The following is a 27,046-nucleotide window of genomic DNA, read 5'->3' on the forward strand; positions in this document are numbered from 1 at the left end:
CACACACACACACACACACACACACACACAGAAACGCAATCTAGTAGCACCAATAAATACATAAGAACACAAACAGGACATCACACTAGTCCGAAGGGCCAATGTAACGTGTGACAGCAACAAGAAACGAATTTTCAAAAAGTGCAAAAAATATGAATAAACAATGCATTAATGGCTGAATAAAAACCCTGAATGAAAAAAAAAAAAAAGGTGCATACAGACAATGAAAAAATGGTGAGTAAAGAATGCAAAAAAATGAATAAAAATGCACACAGGATGAATAGACATGCACAAAAGACAGAGAAAAAATACGTAAGAATTCAGTAAGTTCAAAGAATATACACAGACACACAGACAGATGGACAGATGGATGGACAGACAGATAAGTGTAAAACAAGAAAAAAAAAAACTTCCTATTTAAATAAAAGACAAAAGAGCTTTTTTAATTTCCTGTGTTACTCATCTGGGCCTCCAACTTCGAGACCAAAACTTCAACAAAACTAAAAGACGATAAAAGTGGAAATACTAAAAATTCTCTCTCTCTCTCTCTCTCTCTCTCTCTCTCTCTCTCTCTCTCTCTCTCTCTCTCACCTAATTCTATCTTAATTCGCCCTTAAATTCTACTCCTCCTTACTCCTCCTCTTCCACACTTCCTCCTATTTCTTTTCTTCTTTTCAGCATTATTAGTTTTTTCTCTCTCCTAAATATTCATCCCAGCCTCCTTCACCATAATCGTTTCCAACCTCTTCTTTCCCCTCTTACTTTATATATATATATAATGTAATTTTTCTTATTGTTATAATTGTTAACTATTACTGTATTTTCATCCAGCTCCTTCTCGTCTCTTCTCTTCTCCTTTCCTCTTCTCTCCTCTCCTCTCCTCTCCTCTCCTCTCCTCTCCTCCTCCTCCTCCTCCTCCTCCTGCAGCCACCACCACAGAATTTTATGGCGTCATTTTATCACTTTTACCTTCCATCTCTTTCGCACTTTCCCAAAAATGTCCGCGAGGTCGTGACTTCCTCTGCCCCCTTCACCCCCTTTACATCCCCCGACTCTCCCTGCCCTCTTCCCCCTCCCTTGATCCCCCTCTTAGTCCCCTTGTCATCCTCTGCCTCCTGACCCATCCCCGCCCCCCCTGACTCCCCCTTTGTCCCCGTCCCCTCTCTGTCCCCTTGTCCTCCCCTGACGCACTCTCTCCTCCGATTCCCCTTTCAGCCACCCTCTGATCCTCTCTGCTGCCATTCACCTCCATCGGCCCTACGACCTCTTCTCAGCCCCTCTGACTCCAACCCCCCGCACCCTTTGCCCTCCTGATCCCAGTTCCCTATCCCTTTTGCCCCCCTGACCTCCTCCTGCTCCCGACTCCCTGATCCCCCCTTTTCCTTCTCTCCTCGATCACTAGGCTATCTGCACCTGACTCTCCAATTCCCTCCTAATCCTTCTTTCCTCCTGACCCCCCATCCCTACCCTTGCTCCATTTGAGCCTCCCCTGATCCCTTCCCCTTATACCTTCCATCCCTCTTTCCTTTTTCTCCCCTCCTCTCCATCTTTCCTCTCTCTCCCCCTCATCCCCCTGTCCCTCCTCTCCCCTTTCCCTCTTTCCCCTCTCACCCTCATCCTCCTGACCCCCTTGACCCCCCATGTCCTTTAATGACCTGCAAGGCGTGGTAAAGAACTGCAGGCGTCCACGGTGACTTTTGCACGAGGTTTATTTTGCCTTTACTGCTTAATTCCTCTCCAACACTCCCCTGTCCGGATACATGCATCAATGTCGGCTCTGTTGGATTTACCGAAATTGGGAAGTAAAGCCAGTTCGAAGGTCACAGGTGTTCTCTGGGTGAATAAACTCGTTGGAAGGTAACAGCCACAGGTTAGATAGGTGCGACCGTTCCCTGTAAAGATAACACACACACACACACACACACACACACACACACACACACACACACACACACACACACACACACACACACACACACACACACACACACACACACACACACACACACACACACACACACACACACACACACACACACACACACACACACACACACACACACACACACACACACACACACACACACACACACACACACACACACACACACACACACACACACACACACACACACACACACACACACACACACACACACACACACACACACACACACACACACACACACACACACACACACACACACACACACACACACACACACACACAATAAAACCACCTAGCTAACCACAAAATACTAAGTAAGGCTTCTAAAAGGTTAAGGTGTTGTACTGGACGGCAGGGTAGCCAGTCTTTCCTCAGGGTTGTGTATGTTAGCTGGCCATGGTGGCTGGGAATGAAGCAGGTGAGGTATTATACAAGCTACAATTGTGTTGGCTGATGTATGCAATGTATTAGACTGTATTAATGCCAGGGAATCTTTTTACAGCCACCAAAAAATAAACAAAAGATGTCCTGAAGCTGAAAGGAATGGCTTACAGTGAAATGACAAAAGCTTATAACCCCAAGCGTTTGGTGAGGGGGTCTACCATTCACTCATTTGGTGTTGTATTCCCTTTATATAGCTCTACATTGAGTGGTAAGGCAAATGATTTCCCGTAACCCATGAAACCATATACGCTGGGTGGTAACCGTATCACAGAATGACGTCTGGTGGTCAAGTGGCCTAAGACGCTACAGATGGACTTGGTTCTTTAGGGTTTCCGTCTCAGGGGTGGTTGGGATTTGTTGCTCACATAATGCAACTCAGGGGCGAATGAAGCTGGTCATCCTCACCTTAAATGTCAAATAAGAATAGCCTAGCACCTGGCCCGTACACTCCTGATGAAAAAAAAAAAAATGGAAAATAGAGAGATTGATTACTCCATGCCGTGCCAATGTCCACACAGCCAACCCATCCCTGACCTCATTCCAGCGTTCACTGACCTCCTCCATCTTTTCCAATAACAGTTAAAACAAGAGCCACTCCTGGCCACTGTACACACACACACAAACGACAGCCGAGTCCCATGTCATAACAATAAACTTCTTCACTCCGAGGACGTACGGTATTCCTGTTCTTTCTGTTATAATTTATTCAGCTTACGAGAGACTTTAACAGGCTGGAAGGGCTGGATCTACCCACCTACCTATCTATCTATCTATAGCCAGATGCCTTCCCCTAAGGAGTGGCCACAACCAAATCGCCTCCATGTAGCTGTCCCCTGCCATTTCGCTGCCCTCCTCCCAACTTACACCCCCTTCCCTCATATGCCTCTCTACTCCATCCCTCCATATCATCCTCAGTCTCCCCCTCCCTCTCCTCCCCTCCACATACACTCTCCTAGTTACTCTCTCGCTAAAGCCTTTATTTCCCTCTTCAGCACTAAGTGGTGCTGGGTGGATACCTTCTCGTGGCCGCACTGATTTTACCTCTACCCTGTATTACAAACGTCTCTCAACTCCCACTCTATCCCCTGAAAGGCGGATGACTGATTGCAGGACAAGGATAAAAATCACAATGATTAGCCTGGTATTGAAACTACGACTGTTACTACTACCACTACTACTACTACTACCACTACTACTACTACTACTACAACAACTACTACACAGAAGCTCTCCTAAGCAGAATAAAATCGTCTGGCAGAAGCAGGAACATTATATATGACCGACATCCTCTGGGATAAGACGCCAATGCACTACTTCCTACACAGAGGGAGGGAAAAAATGATATATAGGCTGCCAACCGGTCTCTGAAACACACACACACACACACACACACACACACACACACACACACACACACACACACACACACACACACGAAGCGCAATTCATTAATTAGGGGATGAATTGAAAGGACGTAACACCCACTCAAACGAATAATTTTTGATGTTCATGCATTTCTCTCGAGCCAGGAAAGTATATTACGCAGATAAAAAAATGAAAAGAATATTAAGGAGAAAAATACTCCTCACACTTATCATCATCATCATTATTAATATCACCGTTGTTGTTGTTATTATTATTATTATTATTATTATTTGTGGTAGCCTAATTAATTCTTCAGCGCTAGTATATCATTATCATCATCATCATCATCATCATCATCATCATCATTGGCACCATTATAAAACCATCATTCACCTTAATTTAGCCCAGATTTGGGTCCTTTTGTAGCTTGTTTCACGTTGCTCGGTGGCAGAAAAATACAATACCACGGCTCTAGATCCTTTCCATAAAACTTCTTCGTGACTAGCATCATACCATGGTGGTTATCAGTCGTTACAACTCAGCTCTCAAACTGAAGAGATGGCAATTTTAGGTCGCTAGAGGGGGGAAAAAAAAAAGAGAGAAAAAGAAAAGTGAGTGATGAAGATGAGTGACAGTGAAGGGGTGAGGTGGGGTTTTGTGGGGTGGGGAGGGGTGGGGTGGAAGATGAGGTATAAGACTAGAAGATGAGCGGTCAAAATGAGTGAACGTGGCGCTGGAATGAAAATCTGGGCCAAGTTAAGATGAAAAGGGTTTAGAAATCAGCGGTGAAAATGAGAAAGAGTGCAAGGGCGAGGGGAGGGGAGGGGGTGTTATAAGCGCTGTAGGTCATGCAGATTCGGGGTCCGCGGTGGGGTCATGCAAGGCCGTAAAATCATGCAAAATTGGGCCGGTGGGGTGGTTATGTCAGGGAAGGAGCGGCCGCTGGAAAGATGGAAGGCTTCGCTGCACATCTTCTTTTGCGATTTATTCACTGTACCTTACCATTCTCCTGTGTATTAATCACGTCGTCCGTATCTCGACCAAGTGTGCATCAAGACAAACGATTATATTGAAACGTAATGTGCAAAACAAATCGCGGACGAAGAAGCGTTGCGAAATATCCGAAACCATCTAAATACGATCATAGAGAGGTGAGGTTGGAAATACTGAAGGATAAGATAACGAAGGAAGAAATAAGGAGATAAAAAGAGGTGGAGCAAAGGGTGAAAATTTTGAAAGATAAGAAAAGAAGGGAGGATCGCGAGAGAGAAGCAGGTGAGATTCGAGAATTACGATACATATTTCTCGCGACAAGAGGGAAATTATTATTATTATTATTATTGTTTATTTATTATTATTATTATTATCAGCAGCAGCAGCAGCACCATCATCATCACCACCATCATCATCATCGCCATCATCATCATCATCACCCTATTCACTGAAATTTGGAGTGGGCTGGATCCATAAATACGAAAAAGAATAAAAAATATATATGACACCAATACTACGGAAGGAATTTTGAACATGGTATATAATATTGGGAATGACACTAAGGCAGCGTGTATTAGAAGAGGAAGTGTGCTCGGGTCTTGATTTATGTACTTAAGAGGATTTCAAGGTTACACGTACACACACACACACACACACACACACACACACACACACACACACACACACACACACACTATAGCGACGTGTAGCCTATGTATCTGTAAGTGCCTGTGCAAATAAGAAAGCATGTGTATGTCCCCGTTTATTTGAGTAAACTTTCATATGTACCCGTGTGTGTTTGTATGCGAGCGTGTTTACTGGGTTAGTCTGTGTGTGTGTGTGTGTGTGTGTGTGTGTGTGTGTGTGTGTGTGTGTGTGTGTGTGTGTGTGTGTGTGTGTGTGTGTGTAATTGTTCATATCAGACAGGCAGATAGATAGACAGACCGATAATTATAGTGATTGTGTACATTATGAGTGTGTTGAGGAAGGTGGACGTGGAAATTCTCTGGGTATATATCTGCATGTGTACTTTCATGTATGTGTACCTGTGTGTGTCTGTGTACTTGTTATGTGCGTTTATTGCCCTCTGAATATGTGCATGCGTGAAAGTTTTCAATACATTATGAGCACGTGTATACTTGCAGAGTGTGTGTGTGTGTGTGTGTGTGTGTGTGTGTGTGTGTGTGTGTGTGTGTGTGTGTGTGTGTGTGTGTGTGTCACGGAACCTCAAGTGCGGTTCCATATATCACAGGGACCGACAAAGGGAACGCTATCCCCCAAACTACCCCCTTCCTCCTCCACCTCCTGCCTCACCTCCCCCCTCTCTCCTCCACCTCCTCCCCTTCCTAGCGCCTCCATCTCTCCACCTCAGCCCCCTCTCTCACCTCCCGTACCACCTACCCCACCCCCTTCGGCATTTTCTATCCTCACCCCGTCCTCCCCCTCCCCTTTCTAGCCCTTTTACCTTGCGATCTTCCCCTACACCCTCAAACTCCCCCTACCCTGCCCATTCCCCCTCTCTCTGGAAGCTAAAAGCAATACCTCGATTAAAAAAAAAAAAAAAAAAACGCGTCAAAAACAAGCATAAAAAAAAAAAAGGAAGGCATACAACAAACCTAACAAAATAAATTACACATCAGCGCCCACTTAGCTGCACACTTAAACAGCAGCACACTTAAACAGCAGTACACTTAGCGCCACACTCAGACAGCTGCACATTTAAACAGCAGTACACTTAGCACCACACTCAGACAGCAGCACACTTAAACAGCAGTACACTTAGCACCACACTCAGACAGCTGCACACTTAAACAGCAGTACACTTAGCACCACACTCAGATAGCTGCACACTTAAACAGCAGTACACTTAGCACCACACTCAGACAGCTGCACACTTAAACAGCAGCACACTTAGCACCACACTCAGACAGCTGCACACTTAAACAGCAGCACACTTAGCACCACACTCAGACAGCTGCACACTTAAACAGCAGCACACTTAGCACCACACTCAGACAGCTGCACTTAGGCAACCAAGGAGAAAAGAGTCAAAAATAGTTGGTACAAAAAATCATTACACAGACCGCAGGAAAACCCATATAAAACACAGAAGAAGTCACAGAAAACAAAGCCTCACTGACAACAAAACACTCACACACACACACACACACACACACACACACACACACACACACACACACACACACACACACACGGTATAGGTAAAAATACAAGTAAAACCACGCCATCGATTAAAAGTAGATACCAGACACCAAAACAGACATCAAAACAGCAGCGTCATACTTACCAATGCTCTTTGTGTGTGTGTGTGTGTGTGTGTGTGTGTGTGTGTGTGTGTGTGTCTCTCTCTCTCTCTCTCTCTCTCTCTCTCTCTCTCTCTCTCTCTCTCTCTCCCGGCTTCCCTAGGTCCCACATTTTTCTGTAATTAACCCGAACTTTCCACAACTTGGGATATTCAAAATTAATTACGAAGCACCTGTCTCGGAAATTTGCATCTGGAAGAGAGAGAGAGAGAGAGAGAGAGAGAGAGAGAGATTATGCATAGTTAGCTTGTACTCTATCATTTTCAAAGTACAATATCCTTTTTTTTTTATCTTCGTATACACACCACTACAACCCTTACCAGCCACCACCATCAATAACACCACCACCACTAACACCACGCATATCCACTACTACCATCAATAACACCGTCTCTTATACATCTAACTACTACTACTGCTGCTACCACCGCCACCACGACCATTAACACCACACATAACCACTAAGGTAATGCTACTGCTACTACTACCACCAACAATACCACTACCAACACACAACCGTTGCTACTACTCACACCCGTGCCACCACATCACCACAACAGCCAACCACCACCACCACCATCAACACTGACACTATATCTAACCACCATCATTACTGTCACACCCTACTCACACCAAACCTCGCTACTACCACCACTGTCACCACATGCCACTGTCACTAATACGACCACTATCACTGCCACACCTAACCACCACCATCACACTATATCTAATCACAACCACAATCATATTCACCACATCTTTGCGCACCACGGCAGCTACTACCACCACCTACCATCACATCACTCACACCACCACCAACACGAGTAAAGCAAGCAGCGGTAATAGAGTGGGACATGGGGAGTATATAATGATGGCAGCGTGACGGTCTGCACTCTACTTAAGTCATCAAGACAAAATGATAAACTCACGTACAGTATACTGTATAACGAGCGTGGAAGCCTTTACTTAAAGCCCTTGACGTATTTCATAATTTACCCTTTCTACTCTCAGACGATTTTATTCAGCCTGGGAGAGACTTCAAAATCGAAAGGTTATACACAGAGTGGCTCATAAACATTGCTCCACAATATGCCTATATATATTATAATAACAGTCTCTAATATTTACAACTAATTCCTGCATACTTGCATGGGACGCAGCTGCGGCTTGACCTTCAGAACTGCTTTATAATCAGGGAGTACCGGGTAAGTTACTAATAAGCCTTAACTGCCTTTGTTACCACCACCACTACCGCCAGCAGCTGTCTCTTAATTCAAACTCTTCCTTTCCCTTTAGTTGACGTATCTTTCTGAGCGTTTATACGTAATACTTATTTTTGAAGAACTTTGGTAAGTGGTTAACCATTTCAGCCCTATGATGTATTTTCTGTTGAAAAATAGGCGTCCATATCGCAGGTGTGAAAAGTGCCCGAGCGAGCAACGATGTATTTTTCACCTTTCTTTGGCTTCATTTGGCTTTTTTTTTAATTAATGGTACCTCTGGAAGGTAAATAATTATGGCAATTTCAGAAAGATTCGACATACCATGACTGACCTAACAGGCGCGGGAATATATATATATATATATATATGTATATATATATATATATATATATATATATATATATATATATATATATATATATTCCTAAATTGACCTACCCTATCCTAACTTAAACTCATTTAACGAATTCCCTAAGGATTTCTTGAAATCACTGGTTACACAAATTCCATGTAACTATATATATATATATATATATTCTCTCAACTGGTGAGTGTGTGGGTGGGTGGGTGGGTGTGGGTGTGGGCGGTTAAGGTACGGGGGAGGGGTCCTGATAGACTCGCGGTCCACTGATCAAGGGCAGAGCCAAACGAGAAAAGAGAAGACGAAAAATTGGCGAGAATCTTCACAAAAGTTTTACCCGTGAATATTCCCCGGCGAGAGAGATGGATATAGTCGCCTCGCGTGGTGACATTTTGCCCATGGTTGTGTATGAGGCGAAGTGAAATGAGAAGGCATGAGATGAGATGAAAGGAGGTGAAGTGAATGGAAAATGTGTCGATGAAATAGTAGTATGACAATAAAAGGGAGCTCGAAAGGAGATGATTACGTTCGCCGCGTGTGGTGAGATGAACTGAGATGAGATGAGACGAAAGGAGGCAAAATGATGGGAAAGTGTGTGAGTAAAACAATGCCAAGAGAATAAAACGATGCAAGAAGGAAGAGACAAATACGTTCGCCCTCGGCTGTGGCGTTTTGGTGATGGCTGTGGACCTGCCGAGATGAAATGAGAGGAGAGGATGTGAAATGCCTGAGGTGAAAATGTAATGATGAAATAATATTACCTTCTCACGTCAAAACATATTTTGCTGACAAAGTTAAAGTAATGAGTGTATGGAAATAAGTCACCGGATGGAAAGTGTATAAAGTATTTCTCTCGTGAAACTGCTGGTCTTAGCGTGAATATGTAGCCTGGGGGATTTGAAGGGGCGAAAGGGTCAATTTATTGTTGTTGTGGCTGTGAATGGTGCGTTTACACGCACACCACCGACCCACCCACCCACCCTCCCTCCCACCCACACACACACACACACACACACACCAGCATAAACGCAGTCATACACGTATACACACTTCAGTACTTACCCATATATATATATATATATATATATATATATACACACCCACAAATAAGAATACAGGCAAGGATCTCTCTCTCTCTCTCTCTCTCTCTCTCTCTCTCTCTCCATCAATAATCGAGAAAGCGTGACAGTGCCGGCCATATCTCGCCATGTCACGGACCACAATAAATTAGACTACATGTATGAGAGAGAGAGAGAGAGAGAGAGAGAGAGAGAGAGAGAGAGAGAGAGAGAGGGAATATGGTATGTATTATTGCGCGTGTTTGATTCCGAAGGGCAATTTTCACAACGGAAGCAAATGGGATGTTAACAATCATAAACTGCTAAAAATAAATACCCACCTGGAAGGAGCCAGGTTGGATACAGGAGGGTAAGTGAGCCAGGTTGGATGTAGGAGGGTAAGTGACTATCTAAAGGTTTATAATCGCCATCGCCTCTCAAACAGGCGCAGAAGGGGAAGGCAGTGGCAGTGATGATGGCAGTGAGAGGCCAGGTGGGGTTGAGGTGAGGGGTCGTGGGGTAAAGATGAACGCAGATGAGGTACATTCACGGCAGGTGATCGCCTAAGAGTTCATTTTCGTCATCCCTTCTTGCCCAGGCGCAGAAGGGGAAGGTGACGCTGGAGGTGAGGTATATTCGAGACCAGGTGTGCCACAGGTGAGGTGAGGTGTGGGCGAGGGGAGGTGAGGAGATAGAAACTAGGTTAATTTTCATCTTCCCTTCTCCTACAGGCGCAGAAGAAGGCAGTGGCGGTGGTGGTGGGGGCAGCGAGAGGGCGGGTGCTGCACAGGTGAGGCCAGGTGGGGTGCAAATGTGGCCAGGTGAGGCACAGGTGAGGCCAGGTGAAGGCGAGACTGGTCCACATATCACGTGGGGTCGACCGAACACCAACACGGCGTACTTCCACACACACACCCCCACCAACGTGACGGCCGTGGTGGGACAACGAGCACTACTGCCTTGCCGAGTTATTAACCTTGACCACAAGGATGTAAGTTTATGTGAATACTGTTGCATCACAGACATATATGGATGGATGGATGGATGGATGGATGGACGGATGGATGGACAGATTGGTAGAAAACAGATAAATGAATAGAGATATCAAAGCGGTAAAACACACACACACACACACACACACACACACACACACACACACACACACACACACACACACACACACACACACACACACACACACACCGCTCGCTGATGCAGTGGTAACGTTCTCGCTTGCCAACTGGTGGACGGGAGTTCGAGCCTCGCTCAGGTTGCGAAAAGTTTCACTGACGAAGTGGGTGGTTACTGTCCCCCTTGAGCAAGGGGACGGGTGTGTGCGTGTGTGAAGGTTACAGCCTTGCCCTTAGATCGGACTATATGAGCTCTCAGCTCCCTTCCGGGAGGGTAAAAGCTGACGATCACGACCATCAAGTGATCCTGACCGACCCGGTGAATTACACACACACACACACGAGAATGTTAAGGTGTAAAATGAACAATCCATCGCTAAGGAAGAGCTGCTACGATGCCTCCTTTAGCACCCAGATCACTACACCCCATTATAATCTTGTAAATAAATTAATGGATTCTTAGCCGACACTAAAGCAACATAAATAACATACAGGAGAAAGTTAAGATCCAACATGCAAGATACTTCGTCTCAATACCCTCCCCTACGAAACTGAAACAAATTATATCGACATGCCAGCCATATATATAACACGCAATGGAGTGCTAATGTGTAATGTGCAAATGAATCGCAAAGGAAGATGTGCTACGAAGCATCCTATGGCTAAGTGTGTTTTTTTCTCTGTGTCTTCCAGGTGTCGTGGATAAGACAGAGGGATCTACACATCCTCACCGTCGGCATCTTCACCTACACCACAGACGACAGGTTTAAGGTAGGTCAGTGGAGGTTTAGACATCAATACTCCACTCTGCTCTGCTCTTCTCTCTTCCCTGCCTCGCCCTACCCTACACAACCCTACGCTACCCTATCCTACCATACTCTACCGAACTCTGCAACACCTAAATCTACTCTCTCTCTCTCTCCCTCTCTCTCTCAGTTTCCTGTTTATTGCTGACCCAACTTTTTCCTGTTGTTGGATAGTGCTGACGCTGAACTATAAACCTGTTGCACTGAGAGAGAGAGAGAGAGAGAGAGAGAGAGAGAGAGAGAGAGTATTAATTAACATCTTAGTCCACCACTCCTGCACCTCCCACAGGTACAGTGTGTCCATCTATATATATATCTATCTATCTATTCACCGATCTAACTACCTACCTATCTATCTATCTACACCTACCTACCTATCTATCTATCTATCTAACATCTCGGTCTCCTCCTCCTGCGCCTCTCACAGGTATTCCACCCTGAAGGCAGCGATCAGTGGTCCCTGGTGGTGAGTCCTGTGACCTTCAGGGATGCGGGGGTCTATGAGTGCCAAGTCTCTGCCAGTCCAAAGGTCTTCATGCCAGTGCTCCTCCAAGTCCAGGGTGAGACATGTCCTAAAGTCTTAAAGTCCAACAGCCTTAAAGTTATAAAGTCTTACAGTCCTAAAGTTATAAAGTCTGAAAGTCCTACAGTCCAAAAGTTTAAGTCTTAAAGTCCTACAGTCCTAAAGTTATTAAGTCTTAAAGTCCTACAGTCCTAAAGTTATGCTCTCTTAAAGTCTTATTGTCATACAGTCTCAAGATCCTAAGTCCAACATTTATATATTCCTAAAGTCCTAAAATTATAGCCCTAAAGCCCTAAGTCTTAAATGTGTAGTCCTCTAGAGCCCTGAAGTCCCAAATTTACGGTCTTAAAGTCCTACGGTCCTAAAGTCTTACAATCCAAAAGCCCGAAAGTCCTCATGTTTGTAAGGCACTAACAAGGATAAAACATTTTAAAGATAAAGACAAAAAAGAAAGACAGAATGAGATATAGATAGATAGATAGATAGATAGATAGATAGACAGACAGATAGATAGATAGACAGATAGACATACATATATATAAAGAGAATATGAGTACGACAGATTGAATGAGAGGAAAGCGAACAGCAAGGAATAATGGGCGAGAGAGAGAGAGAGAGAGAGAGAGAGAGAGAGAGAGAATAAATTAAGGGGACGGGAAGGGGAAGTGAAGAGGGACACAAAAGGAAAGAGAAGTTAGTAGAAAGGAAGAAGCAAGAATATTGGTAGGGATGGATACGAGTTGGAAGAGAGGATAGGATGTGAGAGGCAGAGGAAAATAACAAAGGAAAAGAGGAGGAGGAGGAGAAGGAAAAGAGAGAGAGAGAGAGAGAGAGAGAGAGAGAGAGGGGGGGGGTAAGCTCTGAGGGACGCAGTTTAGGAAGCAAGAAAGAATTGGTGAAGAAACCTGCAGAGAACATTATAGTCTCCTCCAGGGAAGAAAGGAAATTGGAGGGACAATGGAGAGGAGAGAAAGAGGAGGAGGGAGGAATGAACAGATATGGGGAAGGAGAAAAGAGAAACTGGAGAGGAAGAAGGAAGAGAGAAGGGGAGGGAAGGAGGGAAGTATGGTGAGAAATAAGAGGTTAAAATGAAAAGGAGGGAGAGGGAGAGAGAGAGAGAGGGAGGGGGGTGCGGGGAGGGGTAGAAAGACTGCAAGGAAAAAAGGAGAGACAATACGAAGGGTAGGAGGAGGGAAGAGAAGGCAGGGGTGGAAGAAAAAGATGAGAGAAAAGGAGTAAAGATAAAAAACGGCAATGAAAAAACTGTGGAGTCTAGGCAAGCAGGGACAAAACAAATGGAAAACAGCATGTGAACGAGCGAAAGAATGAGACTTTGTATGTGAGGAAAATTAATAAAAAGACTGGCGTAAGAAGAAGAGAGAAAGTAAGGGGAAATTGGAGTGGGATAGTCTCTCTCTCTCTCTCTCTCCTTTTCATTTTACCTCTAACTTCTCACCACACTCCCCTCCCTCCTTCCCCTTCTTTCTACCTTCCACCTCTCCAGTTTCTCTTTTCTCCCTCCCATATATCTGTCCATTCCCTCCTCCTCCTCCACCTCTCCTCTCCAATGTCCCTCCAATTTCCTCTCTTCCCTGGATTAGACAATAATGTTCTCTACAGGTTTTTTCACCAATTCTTTCTTGCTTCCTAAACTGCGTCCCTCAGAGCTTACCCCCCCCCCTCTCTCTCTCTCTCTCTCTCTCTCTCTCTCATGCCTTTGTTTTTATCGTGTAAAGCAAAATATAGGAGTGTCGTCTCTTCTGTCACAGGAAAAGATAGATATATATTAATAAAAAAAAAGTATGCATGAAAAATAACGAATAAGAAAGCATGTTAAAAGCTAGAGGGATGAACGTGAGAAAAAGCTAAACTGAGAGAGAAGCTAAAAAGTAAGAAAAAGCTAAAGAGGTAAGAAAAAGAAAACTAAAAATCCGAGAACCTAAAAAAGGAAAACGCTAAAAAAGTGAGATGCAGCTAAAAAAAAAAAAAAAGAGAGAGAGAGAAAACGCAAGTGAGAAAAAGCTAAAGTGAGAAAGAAGCTAAAAAAAAATATGAAAGGTAAAGATAGAGAGCAGCTAAAAATTGAGACGTTAAAAAAAGTGAGAAAGACTTAAAAAAAAAAGAAAAAAGTGAGATTCTAAAAACTGAGAGAAAAGGCTAAAGTGAGAGAGAAACCAAGAGTGAGAAAAAGCATAAGATTAAAAATGAAAGAGGCGAGGGAAAAAGTGAGCGAGAGAAGTTGAAAATGGAAGAAAGTGAGAGAGCCTAAGTTAGAGTGGGCTAGAGTATGATATCTCTTTCTCTTAAGCAACTGATAAAAGACATGCCTGGTTGTCTAGTGGGTTATGGCGCTCACACACACACACACACACACACACACACACACACACACACACACACACACACACACACACACACACACACACACAGCTGAGAGCGCAATAGCCATCTCTTCGTTTTCATTAGGAGTAAAAAGATGAAGAGGGCTGGAGGCGGAGGCGGACAGATGGGGAAGTTACATGGCCGTGTGTCATTATAAGAGAGAGAGAGAGAGAGAGAGAGAAGAGAAGGATTGCAAGCAGATGCATAAGCAGGTATAAAGACTGGAAGCAGAAATGCAGGTAGGTAGGTGGTTGCAAAGGGCGTTATAAAGATTGGTAGGTACGTAGGTAGACAGGTACGTAGGTAGGTAGGTGGTTGCATAGGCAGATATAAATATCGGTAGGCAGGAATGCAGGTAGGTGGGTAGGTACGAAGGTAGGTGTCCAGGTAGGAAGATAAACAGGCACACAGTTACACGAATAGACTGACAATTAGATAAAACCCCTTCTCTAAGCTCACTTTCTTCCCCAGTGCAACGTGCAGTGATAGAAGGACCGCGTGAGGTGTACGTGCAGAGCGGCTCTACTATCAAGCTGACCTGCGTTATCAGTACACACTCGGAAAACGTGGGCAATGTTATCTGGTTCACCGATGGACGAGAACTAGACTACGATTCGCCTAGGTGGGTGTAGGGGAAGTGTAAGTGGGTGTAGAAGTGTAAGTAGAGAAGAATGTGGATGGGTGTAGGCGAGGGTAAGTGAATTTACGTAGGCAATTTTATCTAGTTCACCGATGAACGAGAACTGGATTGCGACACGCCTAGGTGGGAGTAGGGGAAGTGTAAGTGGAGGGGAATGGAGATGGATGCAGGTGGATATGAGTAACGGTGGAGGGAGTTAACGAGTTCACTAGTGGACTAGAACTGGACTATACAAATCTCCCAGACGGATGTACGTGGGTGTAAATGGATGTACTGGGGGTTGTAGAAGGGGTGGGTGTTATGTGTTGGTGCCAGACGATATGAATGAGAAATGTAGGTGGATTTATTTGGGGGAATGCAGCTTGCCTACCTACCTGCCTATAGACCTAAATATTCACTTATTTATCTATCTAACCTACCTATAGTAACTCTTAGAGGCGGTGTGAACACAGAGACAGGAGACTCCCATCCGCACCACATCAAAGTTGTTCATGACTATCATTTACCTAACTATCGATGTACAAACTTACAAATCTATCTAACTATCTTTCACGCATGTATGTATCTATTTATCTATCTACCTGTCTACCTCAGAGGTGGTGTGAGCATAGAGATAGAGAAGACCCCGACACGCACCACATCCAAGCTATTCCTGACCCGCGCCGTCAAAAAGGACTCTGGCAACTACACGTGCGCCCCGGAGTTCGCCGACGCTGCCTTCGTCACCGTGCACGTCGTAAGCGGTGGGTAGAAGATGGTGGGGAGGGGGTGAGTGAGCGAAAGAAACCCAAGTGCCAGATAGCAGAGATCATTTGGCATTAGGTTATGATCTGAAGGTACAGTAAGGAGTAATAAGGACACAGCAGAGGATAATTTGAAACTAAAGTAAGATACTGGGAGTTCTTCTCGCCTTCGAGCCAATTAACACTTTTCTCGTTTTATTCCTGAGCCAGACGATTCTTTTTTTCTATCTTTTTCTCTTACACGCTGGTTATATCTTAGTAGAATTAGCTTATTTTCCAACAGACAACCTCATCATGGGACAAGAGTCTCCTGCTATCTGTGCTTCCTATGTACTCTTGTGTATTGGATGGGTTGATTACGGCTGTATCCCTCCTCCAGTAAAATAATAATAATAATAATAATAAGTTAGTAAATAAATATATACATAGATAATACAGGTAAACTCTCTTATATCTTGATGAGATGATAGAATATGAAACGTCCGTCTCAGCCCCTTATGACTCACTTTCAGTTTTTAAAAATCGTCTGGTGTTAGCTAGTGCAGAATGGCAGAGTTGTCAGACCATGGGAGAGTAGTATGCAGCCTTGGCTACCGTGCACGTCATCTGTTAGGGATCGTTAAAATTTTCACGAACGTAGGTATACAGCAATAATACTAACATCAACAACAGCCACAACAACAACAATAACATCAATAGCAACAATCCCTCCTGCCCTCTCCTTTCCCTTCCCTCACTCCCCACTCTTTACCCTCCCCGTTCCTACTCCCTCTTTCCTCCATCCTTTCCTTCCCTCCCCAACTTTTTCCCTCACATCTTCCCATCGTTCTTCCTCCCTCCCATTCCTCCTGTACACCTTTTTTCCTTCCTCCCGCTACACCCCACCTAGCTTTCCTTCCTCCCACTACTGCCCCTCTTTCTTCCTCCTTGTCCATTCCTCCCCCACTCTCTTCCCTCCATTCCTCGCCCTCTTTTCTTTTTCCCCCTCACTCCTCACTCCTTTTCTCCCACCCACCCTTCCCTCCTCCCTCCCCTCCTGTTTCCCGCCTTCTTCCCCCTCCCTCCTCCTCTCCTGCCTCCAGCCTTCTCTCTCTCTCTCTCTCCTCACCTTACCTGGGCTCTTTCAGGTGAGGAATCGGCAGCGGTGCACACAGCCAACTCCAGTGAGGATCGTGCTGGGAGTCGGGCCGTCGTGGTGGTGGTGATGATGATGATGGTGTGGGGACAGTGGCGGTGACCTCACAATTCCCACGGTCAGTTCTGCAAAAAGTGAAAACCCTAGAATGAACGGAGAGACTAACTAGGAGTGTGTGTGAGAGTGAGTTAGTTGGGAGGAGATGGGAAGAATGACTAAGAGAGTATATGAGGGTGAGGTGGCTGGAGATAATGGAGAATATTACTAAGCAGGAGAATGTATGAAAGTGAGGTGGCTGGGAAGAGATGGCAAGAGAAAGACTGACTAGGAGAGTGTAGGAGTATGAAAAGTTAGAAGGAAGACAGAACGACCCAGAACAAAGTGGAGTTCAGCCATGCAGAGTCAACAGAAATATGAGACTGGGATGGACCGGGACAGAGGAGGGGGAAGGGGAATATGAAAAAGATAACAGTTTTATACGAGACATTAAAAAGCGACCCAGGTGTCAGTTTTCCATAACTTTAGAAAAATTACCATAGGGTCAGTTTTCTACCAATATTTTCATCATGATTCTCTCTCTCTCTCTCTCTCTCTCTCTCTCTCTCTCTCTCTCGTAAAGCGTCTAATCTCTCACCACCTGTCGTAAGTTAAGACAAAAATATAATTCACATACAGAAATTCTCGGGAACTTTCAGATTCTTCAAATGTCACTAAGAATATTTAACTAAGCTGCAATGGCCAACGCAGAGACTTTATCTTTTAATGATAAAAAGGCAGAGGGTTTATATAAAATGTCAGAAAGTGTGTGTGTGTGTGTGTGTGTGTGTGTGTGTGTGTGTGTGTGTGTGTGTGTGTGTGTGTGTGTGTGTGTGTGTGTGTGTGTGTGTGTGTGGTGATGATGATGATGATGATGATGATGATCTCTTTACTCTCTCCTACAAGGACATGATGACGGAAGCAGTGGATGAAGGCGATGGAAGAGAAGATGGAGAAAAAAGTGGAGAAAAAAAATGATCAGACAATGGAGAAAAGGGTTAGAAATATATAACTTTCTCTACGACAGCTGCTGGAGAGGGACTTTCACGTGGTGGCACAGATTTAACCTACCTGCTCCACTGCCCGCTTATGTAAACGTCCCTTAAATGCCTTCCTATACCCTAAAGGAGGATAATGAACTGCAGTAGGAGGGTAACTTTAACCAGCAGTGCATCAAATTCACGTTCAGATGGGCCTGGGGTTACTACTACTACTACTACTACTACAACTTCTACTACTACTACTTTTCTAACTGAACTAGCCTACTATCACCCTCATATGATGGATACCAAAGGAGTTGCAAATTACAGTAGTATACTTTATGTATGTTGTATATAATCTTTTCATTAATAAAGATAATTGGGAGAAGTACTTAGTGGTATCTGTGTCTCACTCTGATATACCTTTATTTGTGACTCTCTCTCTCTCGTGTGTGTGTGTGTGTGTGTGTGTGTGTGTGTGAAACAAAGGAAACAGGAGGCGGGAAACTGGACGGCTATGGAGACGGATGATGATAGCGGTATTGAGCAGGGCGTAGAAATGGCGGCGGTGGAGGGAGGGAGGGAATGTATTAGTATCAGACAGAAGAGAAGTAGGCCCTTATTCTCGTCAATTAAGGAGACTCCCTAACACCTCTTCCTTATCGACTTATTTTTGGACAAGATTAGTTAATATCCATTTGCACGTTATTTATGCAGAGTATGGCGATGTACGAAGGATCTGTATAACACTGAATAGGACATTAAGAGGTAATAAGCAAAATAAGTCGCTTAGGAAAAGGTGTTAGGGAACGAGAATACGGACCTTAGTGTGCAGGATACAAACTTGAAAATTAAATAATGGCGACTTGAAAATGTAGCTACGATAAATAAGTAAACAAATACCGGTAAATAAATAAAGATATAGATACACCTCTTTAATTTAAAGCTTATGTAGTAACGGGAACTATCTAACGGATTTACTAATTTATAAAAACTGGACAAAAAAATCTACTGAATGATACTGTAAGAGTCATATTTAAGTAGCAAGAAGAATGGATGATGACAGCGGTAATGAACTGGGCGTAGGAATGAAGGTGGAGGAGGGAGGGAATATACTAGTATGTGAGATAAATACAAGAGGAACACATTTAATAATACAGTGTAATATATCTCTATGAAAAAGTAAGAATGTAACACTATTCTCTGAACTGAAGTATAAAGAAGCCGTTAGTGTTATGCTGAGAAGAATTAATGTGGATGGCAGAAGCATGAAAATTACGGGAAAAAATGATTAAAGTGAGAATTAAAAATAATTTGAAATGGAAAACATAACCGGAAATGCCCAACTGAAGAGGCGAAAGAATATATGTCTCGAGTACCGTAAAGAGAATCAATGTGAAGGTCAAGGTCATGAAAATTTATAAAAAAATGACTATACACGCATAATGTAAGTATAAAAGGGAAGGAAATGTGATAATACTAAGTGGAGCACTGTAACTGCGACGGTGAGGGAGGTAAATACAGTGTACCGCAGTGAACGCAGAGGAGAATCAGTATGGAAGGTAAAGATAGTGATCAGCACGATTTCCTGATGGTCCCCTGCCAGCAGTGTGTCCTCCCCTCCATATTTCTCGTTCCTCCCCAGACGACATATAGTATCCTTCCTTCTCAAACTCTTTTCTTGCGTGTTCCATACTGATATCACATTACAACAGTCTGTAACGCCTTCCCATCCCAGCAATGTGTCCTGCCCTCCATATTTCTCATTCCTCCCCAAACGACATACAGTATCCTTCCTTCTCGTCCTCTCTCTCTCTTGCTGTGTTCTTCATATTGTTGTCATACAAAAATGGTTCTGTGACACATTCCACTAACACAGACAGCAGAGAAATGTCACAACTTAGGCGCGCGACGGTAGGCTACATATGAAAGAAACGATCGAGTTAAAGCATACATTTTATTCTTGTTCTTTCCAAGTCACTTTGCTCAGTCTTGGGGAAATTTTTCTACGTGAAGGGGTTAATGAATGCTGCAATTGACCCCTCCCCCCTAACATGAAACTCTACCTTAAGTTGAATAAATATCGTCTGGAGATAGCAAGAAAGAAAATGTAAATTGCCATCGGAATCAAACAAGAAACAGATAAAGTTACAGTGCAGGAGTAAAAAAGACAAGATGTAGATATATATATATATATAAAATAAAACTGACGCATATGGACATGAATTATGACAGTTTATGTGTGTGAAAATGAGAAGCTAAGACAGCTAGACAATACATACATGCATACATACATACATATATACAGTGCATACATAGAGAAAGAGAGAGAGAGAGAGAGAGAGGGAGAGGGGGGGGGTAATGAGAAAGCCAGAGAGTGAAGAGAGCCATTCCATAATTTAGGTGGGGGAGGCAGTAAATCTGTTAAGTGTGTTATTTCTCGCGCCACACTCGCTGTTTATCATGCTTATCACCAAACACCCTAACACACTCCATCAAATCACACTGGAATTTACTACTCTACATACATACTAACAGATTAATACCTGTCGAATCTTAGCACATTTCATATCACAGCGGAATGAAGTACCTACAGTACACACCCACTGCTTAACACCTGGCACATCCTAAGACACTCCACCATCCCACTTTGAAATAAACTGCCTTGCCTACACATCCACTGATATATGTAATTACCCTTTAGATGAACGCCTTGACTCACTAAGACCATCATTACAAAAGGATACGAATTATACAACCTCACACTGGGCTTAACTACCACATTTACACACGCACACATTGTTTTATCTAATCAGCTTCACTTTAGTTTAAACAGACGCCTCGACTTTCTATCGGTACTTAAAAGATACGAACATCCTAATCACTTTTTGTACAAAAGATACTAACATCCTAATCACCTTCATCAACACTCTATCATCTCACACTGGAATTAACTAGCCTACCATCCCAACACACTCAAAGATTTATCCACGTACCCTTTAAATGAACGCCTCAAATCTCCATGCATAGCAATACAAACGGACACAGGCTTCCATACCTTTTAATCTCAACAGTCCGAGCAATTATCATCCACTGGACTGAGGTGTACCTACAAATTCTCAGATTTATGGAACAGCCTTCTGATAAATGCCTCAACTCTCTCAGGATATCAATATAAAATGGCATGGTACGACTGCAAGAGGAAATGAAAGACATTTCAGTCTCTTAACTCCCTTCAGGCCAAATACGTTTTTCTGCGACATTTTTGCTAAGATTTTATGTATCTCTGGGAAGACTTCTTTGGTTGAGTTGTCTAAAAGAAGACTCAGGTAATCTCGCCAGGCAGAGAATGTCTGTTATATTTCCTCAAGCTGACACCAAACAATATCGTCTAGGAAAGGCTGGGAGAGAGACAGGTCAGAGCTAGAATTCTTTATATTCTCTAACATTTCGGGCTCCACAGATGGGTTCTCTGTATCCCGAAACGTCAGAGAAATAAAGGATTCAAGCTCTAGCTCGTGTCTCTCTCCCACCCAACCTTCCCACTTATCGCAATGGATCGTGTACAAAAAATGTCATCTAGCCCAGGGATGATCCGTCAGACTGAAATGATACGATACCTCTTCAAGCCATGGCCTCATCAGGTATGGAAGCTCACTAACACCTCTTCCTTAACGATTTATTTCTGGATATGGCTGGTTAACATCCTTTTGTACGGTACGTATGCAGAATATGGAGGCTCCCTAACATCTCACCCTCATCGATTTATCTTTGGATATGGCTGGTTAATATCTTTTTATAAGGTAGGTATGCAGAGTACGGAAGCTGCCAAACACCTCTTCCTTAACGATTTATTTCTGGATATGCCTGGTTAATATCCTTTTGCACGTTATTTATGCAGTGTATGGCGATGCAAGGGTTACAGAGAATAGGACAGTCTGGTGTAATAAGCAAAATAAATCACTTAGGGAAAGGTGTTAGGAAGCTTACAAACCCGAAAGGCTTAATATACAAGTGCTGTCTGGGGGTACAAAAATACAAGATAATACAAAATGTATAATCAGTATGAATGGTCTCTCTTCAATTAAATGGAATCGTTTGGTGGTAGTCTGGCCAAGTAAGGAAGCCCCCTAACACCTCTTCCCTAGCGATTTATTTCTAGGTATGCCTGGTTAATATCCTTTGGTACCGGTATGTTATTTATGCAGAGTATGGCGATATTGAAAGGATTTATGTAACACAAAAGAGAGTAAGGTTAATTACCAAAATAAGTCGCCTAGGAAAAGGTGTTAAGGAGCTTTCTCAACCACGAATCCATGTTGGTCAAGGAGTTTGAGCAAAACGTGACAAACTGCGCATATATTACCCCCCCCCGCGCCATTAATACGCCTTACGCCTCCTCCAGTGAGTGTATTAGTGAGAGTGGTGGTGCTCTCTCTCGCTCTCTCTCTCTCTCCTTACGCACACACACACACACACACACACACACACACACACACACACACACACACACACACACACACACACACACACAACGTGAAATTCAATCTTTCACCGCCAAAACATTTCTTTTTAATTTCCAAACGATTTTGTTATGAAAAAAAACAAATGGATAACAAGAACAGAATACAACAATACGTCATCGTAGTGAAGGGAATGGTGAATGACAAGAAATGAATGAATGACGGGTGAAATGAGTGCATGACAGGAAAATGCATGATGAGTGAAATGAATGCATGACGACAATATTGTACATGACGAATGAATACATGACGGGCGATACGAATGCACGAATGAATGCATGATGGGTTAAATCAATGCACGAATGAATGCATGACGGGTGAAATGAATGCACATATTAATTCATGACTGGTGAAACGAAAGAACAGCAGGGGAAATGAATGCATGAGATGAAAAATGAACGACGGGAGAGTCAGTAGGGTGAAAAATAAATGCATGAGAGTCGCAGGGAATCATGCAGTAAAAAGTATATATATATTTATATGCATCCAATAATTGATAAAGTGCCGGTGAAGTTAGGGGAACTGGAAGGTAAGGAAGGAAGGAAGGAAGGAAAGAAGGAAGGAAGGAAGGAAGGAAGGAAGCAAGCAAGGAAGCAAGCAAAATGAATAAATGAATGAGAAAGCGAGATAAATGAAAGAAGAGTGAGTGAGGAACTGGAGAGGTTGAAACACATGAATGAATGGTTAGGGAGTGAATGACAGGCTAGATAATTAGTGAAAAAAAAGTTACAAATAAGAGGAAAGATTGCAAGGAGACTCTGGCCTACATGAGCTATGGAAGACTACATAAAGGAGAGGAGAGGAAAGGAGAGAGAGAGAGAGAGAGAGAGAGAGAGAAAAGGAAAGGTTGCTATCTCTCTCTCTCTCTCTCTCTCAAGGTTGCTTGGGATGGGGACTAATCACACTGAGTTCAGTGATTTATTGCATCCATATTTCAGTCTTTCCCTATTATCTTTCCCTATTATTATGAGCGATTGGTGAAAAAGATAACTAGATCTGATGTGAGAGGTGTAAGGCTGAGAGGAAGACCACGAATAGGATGGATGGACAGTGTGAAGAGAGCGCTGGATGCGAGAGGGATGTCTGTTGAGCAAGGAAGAGTGGCTGTGCGTGACAGAAATAAATGGAGAGAAATTGTGAATGAATAAGTGATGACGCAGCCCTGAGGGGATATTCTCCCGCATTTGGTCTGATCAGCTAGTCAGGTCAGGTGCGGGTAAGGGGATGGGTCTGTTATGATGTGGCAGGGGTAAACCAGTTCTGCTGTCGGGCCCTGCTGCGGATGTCACTGATTGCATTGCCCAGTTGACCCTTGTGCGGTGTGGTGCGGTGAGGATCTGTCCGTTCTCCCCTTTGGGGCTAAGATGCGAATGAATGTGTTTGAATGGATGAGTAAATGGAGAGTGAGTCATCCTGTCTCGGCTACCTCCCTTTCCTTGGGGGAAGCAGCCTAGGTATATAGATAGATAGATAGATATTTCAGTCTTTCCCTATTATCTCACGGAAGACTCTCTCTCTCTCTCTCTCTCTCTCTCTCTCTCTCAAAGAAGTGGGGAGAACACAAGCAGACCGGGTAATGGTGCCCATCAGTGGCTATATTGTTAGCTGGTAGAGGGGGGAGGGGGCTAGGCACGGAGGAGAAAGGGAAGGAGGGGAGGGGGGGAGGGGGCTAGACACGGAGGAGAAAGTGGAGGAGGGGAGGGGGGGAGGAACAGATGGGGAGGGGAAAGGAAAGGAGGAAGAAGTGGATGAATGGGGGAAGGTGAGAGGGAGGAGGGGGAATGGCGGGGGAGAGGGACGGAGGGGTACGGACGGGGAGAATGTAGGCTACCCAATGGAGGAGAGGGGATGGGAGTGGAGGAGAAGGTGCCAGGAACAGGGAAAGGGGGCTGGGGTTGGAGGGGAGAGGGCAGGGGCGGTTGGCAGGGAGGAAGGACGGGGGGAAGAGGGGAGGAAAGGAAGGGGAAAAGACAGAGGAGGTGGGGAGAAGGGTGGAAGGGAAAGGGAGAGACAGGGAAGGGGTAGGGGCGGTGGGGAAAGGGAAGCAGGGACAAGGGATGGGGAGGAGTGGGAAAAATGAGGGGAGAGGAGGTGAAGTGCAGAGTGGGATTAGGGGAGTGGGCAATTATTGAAGATTTGGTGGAGGAGAGGTGGACGGAGGGGAGGATAAAGTGGATGAAAGGAAGGAGGGTGGAAATGGAAAGTGAGAGGAGAGGAAACACAAAGATGCGAAAAAACATGGAAGAAGTGAAAAGGGGGAAGACAGAATGAGCTGTACGGAAGGAAGGAAAGAAGACTGGAAGTAGGGAGTGAGGTAGATGAAACTAAGAATGCAAAGAAGGAAGCATGGAAGGACTGAATGAGGGAAGGAAGGAAGGAAGGACTTGGATGGACGGAAGGAAGGAAGGGTGGAGGCAGGTGAAGAAATCAGGAAGAGAAAATTGTTGAAAAACAAATGATAAAACGGTAAACCGAGATTTATTTTAACACATTAAATCAAAGGACGTTTTTCTAACCAGAATAAAATCATCTTGCGTCTGCCAGAGAGAGAGAGAGAGAGAGAGAGAAGAAAAAGGTGGGGGAAGCCGCGAAGGTTGTGAAAAGTGGGCCGTTGTCTAAAACAGCTGATGGTACTGAGAGAGAGAGAGAGAGAGAGAGAGAGAGACAGACAGACAGACAGACAGACACTCCGGTAGATTTTTGAAGTCTAATACCCAGAAATTTCTAGGTAATATTTGATTAAGCAACTGTATTGTGTGTGTGTGTGTGTGTGTGTGTGTGTGTGTTTTATGAACTTCACGATACACTATTTCATAATACATGGCACCATAAATCTACATAATATAAATAAATAAATTATTCACCAGTACCGGCAACGTAGTCAAGCCTTGATAATTATTTAAAAAAAAAAGCAACATTTTTAACTTTTTCCCACTTGGATAACTCATCATTATTATTTTTTTCTTTTTATGATTAATGCTCTAGTGGAAGTGAAGCGTGATTAGATACATATATTTTCTGCATTAATATTCTGATTCTTTATGCTGGTTATGCTGCAGATAAAAGCTATAACTGGAGAGAAAGAGAGAGAGAAAGATGCTTGGATGTGTGTGTGTGTGTGTGTGTGTGTGAAGTGGGAGTGATATATGAGTTTAATGATGGTGACAATACGAATACACTGGATTGTCTAATAAATTCTCCATCAGCCGAGACATCCACGTATCTGTTCACTCTATCTACATTTTCTATCTCGCTTACGTCACATTTCCAGAGCAGAGCATTACTGGAAAATCTACTAATTCTCTCTCTCTCTCTCTCTCTCTCTCTCTTTCTCTCTCTATCTCTCATGCCTACACACCCACAATTCCTCTTCCCCGCTTCATATTCTTTCCTCACCTTCAATTCCTTCACAAATTGAGATTCCTGCCTCTCTCTCTCTCTCTCTCTCTCTCTCTCTCTCTCTCTCTCTCTCTCCACTACAATTGTACAGAAACAGTAAACATTTGCGAAACAGAAAAGAATGAGGAAACACCATTAAGTAGTAGCTGTTTCCCCCGCTTCATCTGAAACGTGAACATCGTGGACTGCTGGTTGAATTTGTCTTTTGCAAACCATCCTCCCCCTTCCAGAAAACAGGGAAGGAGTTGAGATTGTGTGTGTGTGTGTGTGTGTGTGTGTGTGTGTGTGTGTGTGTGTGTGTGTGTGTGTGTGTGTACCGCAACCGGACAGTGGATCCGTCCGCTCAAAAAAAACATGAAAACAGAGTGCGGGACTGACAATACTAAGGTAAACAAATAAAACTGCAAGAAAAACACCAAAAACTCAACCAAACGAGGAGAGAAAAAAAAAAACAATGAGGGAAAAAGTCTCAGATAATGTAAAAACTTGCAAGACCACTAGGAAGGTGGAAGACAAGCAAGCAAGCGGTGTCCCCCTGTTGTTTTCCTGCTCCACTGAAAATCGCTACGGTGCTTCTGCAAGTCTTTTGGTGTGGAGTGACCCTCTTTACACTCCCCAACTCTCTCTCTCTCTCTCTCTCTCTCTCTCTCTCACACACACACACACACACACACACACACACACACACACACACACACACACAACAGCACTCATTCAGCACAGATATAAAGGGGATTATAGTGGGTAATGACTCCGGATGTAGTGAGTGAGAGTGATGAGACATGCCAACCGTTGAGAGAGAGAGAGACCAATATCACTCATCTAACCCTACAAACACTAATACCAGAACAATAAATGAGGGAATAATATCACGCATGAGCTCACTTTTCTATAATGATTCGTGAGTCATGTTTGATTGCAATTCAGTCCACTGGTTTCATTACCCTTTATAACCCTTTAGAATAGTGACTCTCTCTCTCTCTCTCTCTCTTTCTCTCTACTGTTCCTGCCACCAGACGAGTTAATTCATCAT

At 43.8% G+C, this 27,046-nt stretch overlaps 1 protein-coding gene across 1 annotated transcript; it reads left to right on the forward strand.

Moving 5' to 3' along the window:
- Window positions 1-2,344: 2,344 nt before the first annotated feature.
- LOC145395041 (kin of IRRE-like protein 1) lies at window positions 2,345-18,078 on the forward strand. Its single transcript, XM_080268784.1, has 8 exons — window positions 2,345-2,366; window positions 10,448-10,707; window positions 11,540-11,617; window positions 12,080-12,212; window positions 15,029-15,179; window positions 15,792-15,940; window positions 17,068-17,193; window positions 18,018-18,078. The coding sequence occupies exons 1-7, from the start codon at window positions 2,345-2,347 to the stop codon at window positions 17,175-17,177; spliced, it is 903 nt and encodes a 300-aa protein (XP_080124910.1). The 3' UTR covers window positions 17,178-17,193; window positions 18,018-18,078.
- The last annotated feature ends 8,968 nt before the right edge of the window (window positions 18,079-27,046 follow it).

Source organism: Coenobita brevimanus, chromosome 29 (genome assembly GCF_032717465.1).
Source record: "Coenobita brevimanus isolate Jiangsu-jjx chromosome 29, ASM3271746v2, whole genome shotgun sequence".
NCBI lineage: Eukaryota > Metazoa > Arthropoda > Malacostraca > Decapoda > Coenobitidae > Coenobita > Coenobita brevimanus.

Excerpts from the sequence above, each read along its gene's own strand:
- LOC145395041 (XM_080268784.1), top strand. The coding sequence starts at position 2,345 with ATGGTGGCTGGGAATGAAGCAG. Across the intron at positions 10,708-11,539 it reads TTAACCTTGACCACAAGGAT|GTGTCGTGGATAAGACAGAG; the intron begins GTAAGTTTATGT and ends TGTGTCTTCCAG. Across the intron at positions 11,618-12,079 it reads CCACAGACGACAGGTTTAAG|GTATTCCACCCTGAAGGCAG; the intron begins GTAGGTCAGTGG and ends CGCCTCTCACAG.